The sequence below is a fragment of the Convolutriloba macropyga genome, chromosome 3 (assembly GCF_964194025.1).
Source record: "Convolutriloba macropyga chromosome 3, txConMacr16.3, whole genome shotgun sequence".
Classification (NCBI taxonomy): domain Eukaryota; kingdom Metazoa; phylum Xenacoelomorpha; order Acoela; family Convolutidae; genus Convolutriloba; species Convolutriloba macropyga.
In genome coordinates, this window is record NC_134470.1 from 46,750,008 (window position 1) to 46,761,271 (window position 11,264).

Here is an 11,264-nt window from a genome sequence, read left to right on the forward strand (position 1 = left end):
TGAGATGATAGCTGATGGTTTTATTGACTTTGAAATAAATTGTTTGCAAAAATACACGTTTTTCAAACTTTGTCCTTTTGTTCTTTGTTGGCTTTTTACCTAGTCTCATTAAGGACGGCTCCATTATATTTCCTAGACATTTTCAGGTTATGTTATGCCGACTCTGTTTAGAGTTTTATTTGATGCTGTATCTGATGCTATTTAGATTTTTCTCTGTTTATTATTGCTCTTTTGACTTTGTTCTTAACAAAAACAATTGTTGTGAAAAGTAGATATTGAGTTTTGTTCGCAATTAACGTTTGCTTTTGTGAATGGATTTTCTTATTTATCGTGTGTCCTAATCCCATGAATGACTATTCTCATTGGTTTTGCATGGCGGAGCTATTTAATTCATGGTCTCACTAATGACTCGTCCCATTGGCTTCGGAGTTAGAAAAGAATATCTATTATTTTCATTTGAAAGCTGATTGTTGTCATGAATTTGCCCTTTTTCATTCTTGTGTTTGTGGACTTATTACTGACTCTTGTTGTCCCATCTGCTTTGAAATGAAGTAGAAGTTGATTTGTTAAGTTTAGGCTTGATCTTTTGACTTTGTTATCAACTTTTTTCTTTCAGAAAATAGCTATTAATTAATGCTTCTGTTGTATTGTTTTGTTGTTTGTCTTTTTTGGTTGTGTTGTTTGTGGCAGGAATTATTGACTCACTAATGCGGCATTCTTTAGTCTATTTAGTGGTTTGCGTTAAAAAAATCTTTTTTTAGCTCATTGACAACTATTTTAAAATTGTATGTTTATTTTTGAAAGTTCTCTTTCTCATTTAGTTGAGGATTAGGTCAAAAATGTAGATGAGCAGGGTCGCAACATTATGTGCAAACGCACATAACCGATCCTCCTTGTTTTTCATAATTTTCAAATCGCGGGGGATCAGCCTGCAAAAATTGTGTCCAAGAGGTTGAGTTGTCTTTACATCAAATTCAGTTGGGTTTTGTTCGCCCGACGATCAACAAGGTAACAATTGTACTTCTTACCGTTTGGCGCGCATCATGCGCTTTGTTGGCTGTCTTAGTTTGATATTGCTATAAACGTGTTAATTGCCTGTCATTAGTTAATTCAATTTCTTGGATTGTCGTTCGGGACTTGTGCTGTTTTTTTTTTTGACTGAAGCAAATTGGTTCATGACTTGAATTTTGACTTCTTTCTATTCGTCCATTTACTTCTATTTTTGAACTGTGGCTTCCGTTTTTGAAATTTAGACTTTAACTGTGGTTTAGTTCGTAGTGTATAGTAAACAAGAATTTCATGGTAATATTAAAGTTGAAGAGGTCATTTTGAGAATTTTTGATCTCATGTAAATCGCGCTTTATCTAAACTGCAGAGCCACCACACCTCACTAAAAGAAGTTAGATCGTGCTTAAAAATTTGAAAATCTTATCTTTTCAATGATTTCAACTAATGCATCCATGGTAAATTGCTTGTGTCTGAGACCCAATAGCTTTGAATATATTAAGGATAAGGGCTCTAGCTAAATGTGCGTTCGATTATAGATTTTACGTTGAAAGATTTGCTCCACACATTTGCAGTTACGAAATAGGTCCATAATCACATCAGTTGCTTTTTGAACCTTTGTTGAACAGAGGCAAGAGTCTTCCTGGATGAAAGCTAATCTTGATTTATTTATTAGATAAGCAAGGATAGAAAATATTTCTGTTTTTGGTTCGTTAACAACTAGATATTATCAGCAGATGATGAATTTTTGTGAACTTGGTCTATATTTTTTGCAAATCAATCCCAGTCTTCATAAAGAAACATAGGACATTTAACTCGAGGTGCTCTTATCGTTTCCGAAAGTCTAATGTTTTTAATGTTTAGTTTTTAGTGTTTAATTTTTTAATATTTTTTACGTCTGTTATCTTTGATTGGTGTTTTGAGACTACAGGTCTAAGAAGCTATCGCAGTAGTTTTCTGGCAAATTGCCGGCTAGTTTTTTTGAAACTAAGTTTCATGCCACTTTAGTGCAAGTAGCGGCACCTCATTCTCTCTTCACCTCCAATTTCATCTCTCTCCTGCTTTGCTTGTGACCTGATCAATTAGCGTGCCGTGGAAAGTGCGATCTGGCGCATTTCTTAATTTTAAATTTCATTTCTTCCTTGCCAAACATGCAAATTGGTTTGACTCTCGGCAATAGAGACCATGATGTTTATTGTCACTTATGTAATGCGGAAGTGCATGGGAACGCACACCACAAAACAGCATCTGCTTATTTCTCTGCTTTATAATAAACTTGGTAGCGAAATAGGTCGATAATCACATTACTTGCTTTTTGATTCTTTGTTGAACAGAGGCAAGAGCCTTCCTTTTTATGGGCTTTGGATGATTTTCAATTAAATCTTGATTTTTAATAGCCGCACAGCGATAGCTGTGGCTATTATTGGCCTTCTCTTGGTTTTTACAATTCAAAGAATTTGAATTGTATTGGGGCGCTGTCTTTTTTTTTTTAAGATCTGTTCACACATTTTCATGATTTTTGAAGTCAAATTGGAGTAGTGATTTTGGTCACGCCGAAACAGGAAATGGAGCGAAAAAGCGAGTGGTTTTGCGGCGTGAATTTTTTTCGCTCTAATTTTAAAGTAGAGTGCGAAAATGGTGTTTGAACAAAAATTCGGTTTCTCGGTAGTGGTTTTTTGTTCACATGCGGCAATTTCACTCTGATTTTTACTGTTTTTTCGATTTTTTGGATCGGATTTTTTTCTAAATGGTTTTCCCAATCCATTCACAGCTCATTCTAGGACTAGTTTTTTGTTTGAATTAAATTTTCATTTCTCGCTAGTGGTTTTTTTGTTCACATGCGGAATTTTGACATTGATTTTTTGTTGTTTTTCATATTTTTTGATCTGATTTTTTTAAAATGGTTTTTTCAATTCACTCATAGTCCATTCTAGGTCTAGTTTTCCTGTTTAGTCAATGAAAATTCTTTGAATTGTACGTCAGGACTTGTCCTGCTATGTTTTTTTATTTCGTCGTCACGATTTTTGTTACGACTATATGACGTCACAACCACTTCAAATCTGCTTTTCGTTCATTCGTTCATGCAATTTCAACTGAAGTGCGTGTGTGACGTCATTTATCGCTCTTAGTGAAGCGAGTTTTTTGTTCATTCGCGTGATTAAATTTTTGGTCGCACGTGACTTACTCTCAAAATTGACTTCCTCATTTTGAAATTGACTTATTTACTTTAATTCAAAGAGATAAGGTCAAATGGTTGTGTGTCACTCTAACTGAAGGTTATTTGAGAGCAGCTATTAGAGGCAGCAAAAACATACAGATTTTTAATCAAAATATAACATATCAGCCTTCAATGAAAAGACGATTTTTTTGGTCTGTCTTTTTTACTGTTTTTTAGACCGCAGATCTACGAAGCTATTGCGGCTATTTTCTGGCAGCTATTTTCTGGCAGCTACAAATCTGCCAGCTATGTTTATTATAAAAGGAAGGACAGAAAATATTTCTGTTGTTGGTTCATTTATGACTAGATATCCTCAGCAGATGATGACTTTTTGTGAAATTGTTCTGTAATTTTTGCAAATCAATCCCAGACTTCAAGTAAAAACATAGGACATTTGACTTGAAGTGCTCTTAGCGGGTACGAAAGTTCAATTTTTTAATGTTTTTCACGTCTGGTTCCTTTCTTTGGTGTTTTGCGACTAAAGGTCTAAGAGGCTATCGTGGTAATTTTCTGGCAAATTGCCGGCTAATTTTTTAAAACTTCCTTTCATGCCAATTTTGTGCAAGCAGCAGCAGCTTATTTTCTCTTTACCTGCAACTTCATTCGTCTCATGTTTTGCTTACTTGTGACCTGATAAGTTAGCTTGCCGTAGAAAGTGAGATCTGTCGCATTTTTAATAGCCGCCCTCATCTTCTCAGCCGGCTATTATTGCGCTCCTATTTTTTTTTACTTCGTCGAACTTTTTTTCGCTTTGCCATTTTGCCGCTTTTTCGACATTTTGCGTGAAATCTTTTTGACTTCTGTAGGCTAGTTTCTCTCTTCTCTCATTCTCCAAAAAGTGAATTTGAACATCAGTTGCTCAGCAAAGCAATTCAAAATGAACAGAGTCAGTATAAAAAATTGAAGTCAGAAATAGAAACGGGATAAACCCATAAAGCCCAATTTTAGATGCCCGCTATTTCTATAAGTCTTAGTTATCATCTCTTATGGTTATTGGTGTTGATAGTAGCCCCTGTAGCCTCTCTCTAAGAAACAGAAGTATGTTCAACTACGAAATGCCATCAAAATAAATCGGACTTAAAAAATTTTTTTGTACAAAAATCTTTTTTTTCAATATCTTCTATTCGTTCAATCCCAATCATGCTTATTGGAATCAACGGCGGCTATTTTCCGGCAATCTGCCGGGTATGTTTGTAAATTTAAAGTTCATGACTTTCTTGACATACATGCAAATTGGTTATAACTCTCGGCATTCATAAAGAGACCACGATGTTTATTGACGTTTATGATCATATGGAATTTTTTTGGAAACCAAGTAAACCTGCAGTTTTTGACCTGACAGTAACCTCGAGATTAAATCCATTATCAATACTAAATGCGTTCTAAAATCCATATCAATCAGCGAAATATCATGCTCTAAGCGGATTTGCGCAGTCTTATTTGATGTTGCTTTCACGGGGGGGGGGGGGGGGGGGATGTTCATTGACAGAGGTCAGATGCCGTGTTCTGGTGTAGTTATTTTCTTGATAAACGTAATATTGGATGAAAGTTTGTCACGCAAGCAGGGGAATTATATGTTGTCTCACTTTATCAACGAGGAATTCTTTAACACGATTTTCATTGATTTAGAAAGTAAACAAGAATAGAGAAAAACTCTTTAAGCCATTGCCATCAAAGTGGCCGTACAAATCGTAGACGTAGCCAACGTCGAAGTAACCAAATTCAAGAACTTGAGACTGTTTTTAAATGGAAATTTTAATTGTTCCCAAGCCAAGTTTGTAGCAATTATATTAGTCCTGTGGTATTTTTTGCTATTTTCCGCTTGACCGAGATTTCTTCTGACCCATTTGACTTTTTGTTCTCAAAAACGGGATAAACAGGTAGCGTACAGGGGGCATTACGTTCTCTTAGAGCTCTAAGCCTTACTATAATCTAAGAATGCGATTCACCAAATTTTAATGGTCTGAAGGGTGATTCTTAAATTTGACCCCCCTCGGTCCCCCTGCTATCAGCCCCCACTACCCCCCTTTCAACACTCCCATTGCACGCCCTCCACCACCTAAAAACATAGGACATTTGACTGGAAGTGCTCTTAGCGGTTACGAAAGTTCAATTTTTTAATGTTTTTCACGTCTGGTTCCTTTCTTTGGTGTTTTGCGACTAAAGGTCTAAGAGGCTATCGTGGTAATTTTCTGGCAAATTGCCGGCTAATTTTTTAAAACTTCCTTTCATGCCAATTTTGTGCAAGCAGCAGCAGCTTATTTTCTCTTTACCTGCAACTTCATTCGTCTCATGTTTTGCTTACTTGTGACCTGATAAGTTAGCTTGCCGTAGAAAGTGAGATCTGTCGCATTTTTAATAGCCGCCCTCATCTTCTCAGCCGGCTATTATTGCGCTCCTATTTTTTTTACTTCGTCGAACTTTTTTTCGCTTTACCATTTTGCCGCTTTTTCGACATTTTGCGTGAAATCTTTTTGACTTCTGTAGGCTAGTTTCTCTCTTCTCTCATTCTCCAAAAAGTGAATTTGAACATCAGTTTATCAGCAAAGCAATTCAAAATGAACAGAGTCAGTATAAAAAATTGAAGTCAGAAATAGAAATGGGATATACCCATAAAGCCCAATTTTAGATGCCCGCTATTTGAACGTCGTTCCTATAAGTCTTAGTTACCATCTCTTATGCTTATTGGTGTTGATAGTAGCCCCTGTAGCCTCTCTCTAAGAAACAGAAGTATGTTCAACTACGAAATGCCATCAAAATAAATCGGACTTAAAAAATTTTGTACAAAAATCTTTTTTTTCAATATCGTCTATTCGTTCAATCCCAATCATGCTTATTGGAATCAACGGCGGCTATTTTCCGGCAATCTGCCGGGTATGTTTGTAAATTTGAAATTCATGTTCTTCTTGACATACATGCAAATTGGTTATAACTCTCGGCATTCATAAAGAGACCACGATATTTATTGACGTTTATGATCATATGGAATTTTTTTGGAAACCAAGTAAACCTGCCGTTTTTGACCTGACAGTAACCTCGAGATTAAATCCATTATCAATACTAAATGCGTTCTAAAATCCATATCAATCAGCGAAATATCATGCTCTAAGCGGATTTGCGCAGTCTTATTTGATGTTGCTTTCACGGGGGGGGGGAGGAGGATGTTCATTGACGGAGGTCAGATGCCGTGTTCTGGTGTAGGTATTTTTTTGATAAACGTAATATTGGATGAAAGTTTGTCACGCAAGCAGGGGAATTATATGTTGTCTCACTTTATCAACGAGGAGTTCTTTAACACGATTTTCATTGATTCAGAAAGTAAACAAGAATAGAGAAAAACTCTTTAAGCCATTGCCATCAAAGTGGCCGTACAAATCGTAGACGTAGCCAACGTCGAAGTAACCAAATTCAAGAACTTGAGACTGTTTTTAAATGGAAATTTTAATTTTTCCCAAGCCAAGTTTGTAGCAATTATATGAGTCCTGTGGTATTTTTTGCTATTTTCCGCTTGACCGAGATTTCTTCTGACCCATTTGACTTTTTGTCCTCAAAAACGGGATAAACAGGTAGCGTACAGGGGGCATTACGTTCTCTTAGAGCTCTAAGCCTTACTATAATCTAAGAATGCGATTCACCAAATTTTAATGGTCTGAAGGGTGATTCTTAAATTTGACCCCCTTCGGTCCCCCCGCTATCAGCCCCCACTACCCCCCTTTCAACACTCCCATTGCACGCCCTCCACCACCTGTCGATTTAAACTCGCCTCTCATGTAGCCTTCTCAGCCCTACCCCATCGCTTGACCACCCCCAGCGCTTTCGTTTTCTGATGTTTTCCAACGCAAAATAACGCAGTTCAAGTTTTTTTGGCCGTTTTTTGCGTTTTTGTCGAATAAGCAATTTTGCAATTTTTTTGTTTTTTTTTGAAAGTTTGTCATATGTTGTTTTGTGATATTTAGGTGCCAATGATTGTTTGCTAAAATTTCAGGGTGGGTTAAGGTTTATTTTTAGCGGCTTAAAATTGTTTTTGGGCATATTCATTACCAACGTTATGATAGCCGCCGTCAGCCTCTCAACGGCTATTATTTAAGCGCTCTTTTTTATTTGGTTTTCTTTTTTTGTTTTACATTCTGACTTCACGACTGGCTTACGTCACTCTATTTTAACTAAATAGAATTTAGAACTGATTCAGCAAATTTACGCAAATATGTTCAATGTCCGAAAGCGAAATTTAAAAAAAAGCGCGATAAACCAGAAATTCCGGGGCACTAAGATTTAATGTTAAGAATTAGTGCATTAAGTTATCAGAGCTCCTTATAGTATACTGCTAACTAGTACTATTATTCAGCGTATTGTCCTTTAATGTAGAAGCAGAGCTTGCCATATTTATTGAATCTAATAAATCTGCTCACCAAATCAGTTCATTTTTGAAACTTAGGCTGTTGTCAACTTCTCTGTTACTTCAAGTCATCAAAGTTCCTGAGCGTATACTGATAACTAGTAATAGCATTAAGTTTTTTGTCCTCATATTTAATAAAACTGCAGAAAAAAATGGAATGCTTTTCCATTCTTTTAAATCTTTTCTAACTGCTTCAATCTCAACGACGGTCAGTGGGTCAACACTGGCTATTTTGTCCTAATTTGCCGACTACGTATAATAGTTTTTTTTGTCTTTTGGCCTTTTTGTCTGTTTTATGTCTAACCAGATTGCTGCTGGTTTGCAACTTAGTTGTTCAGTATAATTTGGGCATAATTGAGCTGTTTTTGGAGACATTATTATCAGAAACTTAGACAAACTCTCAATAATTTTTCAATTTTTTCATAATTTTTGCTTTCAATTTTATAGCTGCCGAAATGAAGTTGTCAACAAAGCTTTTTGAACATGATGCGACATTAATGGCAGCTTTTATCACGACAATGTTGGTTTTGAAGACATTGACACCGGGAAGCTCTAGCGAATCTCTAGAATTTTTCATTCAATTTCGGTTTTTAATGTTCTTTTTTGTTTTTCTTTCCTCTATTTGCCTCTTTTAGGTTAAACCTGAACCCTTTTTCTGTTCAACGCGCCTATATAAGAAGTATCTACAACTTAAATGCTATTGTTTTTAATTCTTCTACATTTTTTGCACTTATTTTGGTCGGTTTGGCTCGTAATGTTCAATTGCTCTGCTGGCGAGGTCGACGAGTATTTAATTTTTCATTCAGTTCTTAGATTGTATTTCAGTCTTGTAATTTTTTTTAGCTGAAGCAGGTTTAAGAGCTTAGTTTCTAAATTATAGTAATTAGGAACTGCTGGTAGATTTCCCCATCTACTTACCCCCACCAATCTATAGCTAGCTACCCCCAGAAACCTACTGCCCCAACTCTAAAACCTAATCCCCAACAAGACCTCCACTTCACTTTGACTCCTTGTTTTCCGAACATTGGCTTCTGTATTAGAACGTCAACTTTTGTTTTCGATTATTAGACTTTAGCAGTAGTTTCTGCTATATAGTAATTAAAAACTGCTGATAATATTCAGTGTCAAAAAGTCTTTTTAAGAAGTTTTCTTCCCATAGCACTCACTTCTCCCTATTCAAAATGTAGACACCGCCATGTACTCCCCCACGTCCACCTACCTATAACCCATGACCGCCCTCCAATCCAAACTTCTTTTTTTGACAACTTTTTGCATATTGGATTTATCTGTTTGCCCCTCAGCTTAGTGGAAAATTGGATCTCTTCCATTTGTGCCCCCCCCCCCAGCTTAGTGGGTGCATTTTATTTGCACCCCCAGACGCACCCGCCATATTTTTGCATAATGATATGCATGTAATGACAGGTGCACTGTATCTGAGGGCTGCTTAGGGTACTGGGGGGGGGGGGCACAAACGGAAAAGATCCGGAAATTTTTTTGCTCCCAAGTTCGTGTGCGGTTTTACATAGTGTAGCAACACATAATTGCTAAATGGTGGGCATGAAAAACAGAGGTTGCCCATACAGAAGCTAACTTTTCCGTTTTTGCCCCCAGTTACAGAGCACGTGTCATTGCATAGTAAAACATTATAGAAAAAATTCGGCTTGTGCGTCTGTGGACGTGCAAATAATATGCGCCCACTAAGCTGGGGGGGGGGGGGGGGGGGGGGGCACAAACAGAAAAGATTCTAAATAGTTTTTGTTTCTTCTTTTTTGACAATACTGATTTGGTTAGTTTACAAATTATACTACAGGACTCCTCGTTGTTTCCGGTATTCTGCTGGCTGTTTTTTTTACCAGGTTAACTTTGTTTAGTTGTTTGATCTAAAAGCGAAAGTCTTTTTTGACTCATCGCACTCAGACAAATGATTCTCATATGCACTAATTTAAGTTCATTCCAGGACGCAAGGTTACTTACTATTTTTAAGAAAGGTCTGGTTGAAAAAGTCGCCACCCCCACTCTTCCAACCGCCAACACCTCTCCCCCACTCACCTCAACCTAATGCCCCTCCAATTATTTCAACCTAATCCATCCATTATTTCAAGGTCGAAAGTGTATTTCAAGATTGTTTTATTCATTTTTTATGCCAGTTTGTTCATGAGATGATTTTCATTTTGAACATTGACTTCTGTATTAGAACGTTTAATCCTATTTCTGAACATTGGATTTTAACAGTAGCTTATTTTTTAATATGTAGTTAATAACTGGTAATATTCAAGGTCAAAAGATTATTTTGAGAACTTTTATTTCCATAAGTCCCTCCTCTCTATTCAAACTACTGACACCCCCCACACACACACCTACCCCCTCCCGTCCCCTCCCCTACCTACCCTGAACACCTAACTAGCTCCCAATCGGCCCCCACCTTACTACCCGCAATTACATCGGACTTTAACGGTACTCCCAGTCCCTATCCCCCATCGGCCTTGTCCAACTCATCTACCATACCCCGTGATTCAGTGCTTCTTATTCGCAATTGAACACGGTGGCGGTTTACAACTTTAAGTCCAATAAAAAGTGCGCCAAAATTGGTGGCATTTTGTCACTTTAAATCCTATTGGTGGTATATACACTAACCTCTAATGACGTCTTGAAGCACCTTGGTGAACTCCTTAGTCCCACTCCTCCTGGCTACTCCCCGCCCTCCCCCGACGGACTTAGGCTGCAATAGATTAAAGCTACCACTAGTCGTTCGAGACCAATTCTTCCGAAGTTAGTCGGTTATGTTTATTGTTTTAATTTAAACAGAAATTTTGTTTCTCAATCTCAAATACAGTTTTAGAAACCATTGTTTTCTTTTTTCTTTTTTTATGTGATTTCTTGTATAATTATTTTAACAATCTTGTAATTGTATAAAACAACGATCAGGGCATTTTTTTAGGCCATATAATACATCGTAAGAACAAAAACAGCCATTAGCCTCTTAATATTTTTAAGTTGAAAGGGTGGAGTAAGTTTTGGTTGAATTGTAATCTGCAGTCGTTTCCTTGGTGTAGCACGTGAACAACACAGCAATAGTTCCCCAGAAAAAAGGCCAGAACGTTGGTTACTACAAGATTTCCAGACACTATCGTTGGGCCCTGACTCAGGTGTTTGATGTATACAATTACGAAGCTGTCATCATAGTCGAAGATGATCTGGAAGTATCTCCTGACTTCTTCGAGTACTTCCTGGCCACATATCCTCTGTTGAAGGATGATCCCACGTTGTTCTGTGTCTCAGCGTGGAATGATAATGGGAAGTCAAATTTCATCGATCTCAACCAACCTGGTAAGGTCGCAGAAAAATAATCATTTGTATTTAATTATAGCTGCGAGGCTCTAAGCTGAGCGTAGCTATATTGCGGTGATCTTGGTTTTTGTTTTTGTTTAGTCGTCTGACGCTCTTTTTCGTTTAGCATTTTTTCACGCCGCAAACTTCAAAACAGCAATTTAGTTGATCTTTTCATGCCGTTATTTCACTGCTTTTGGCGATTTTTATATGCGTGACGCCATTGCTTCAACTAATTTATGGCGAGTTTTGAGCTGAACTGTAATAAATTTTTTGATCATGACTGACTAACCTCGCTCTCTAAATGACTTCTGATTG

The 11,264-nt window shown here is 37.1% G+C and overlaps 1 protein-coding gene across 2 annotated transcripts in view; it reads left to right on the forward strand.

Annotated features, from left to right (window-relative positions):
• The window catches only part of LOC142336240 (alpha-1,3-mannosyl-glycoprotein 2-beta-N-acetylglucosaminyltransferase-like), a 127,424-nt gene that overhangs the window by 94,901 nt on the left and 21,259 nt on the right, over nt 1-11,264 (forward strand). For both annotated transcript variants that reach the window (XM_075384921.1, XM_075384922.1), the window contains one exon: nt 10,673-10,946. In XM_075384921.1, coding sequence (XP_075241036.1) covers nt 10,673-10,946 — 274 coding nt within the window. The remainder of the gene's footprint in view (nt 1-10,672; nt 10,947-11,264) is intronic.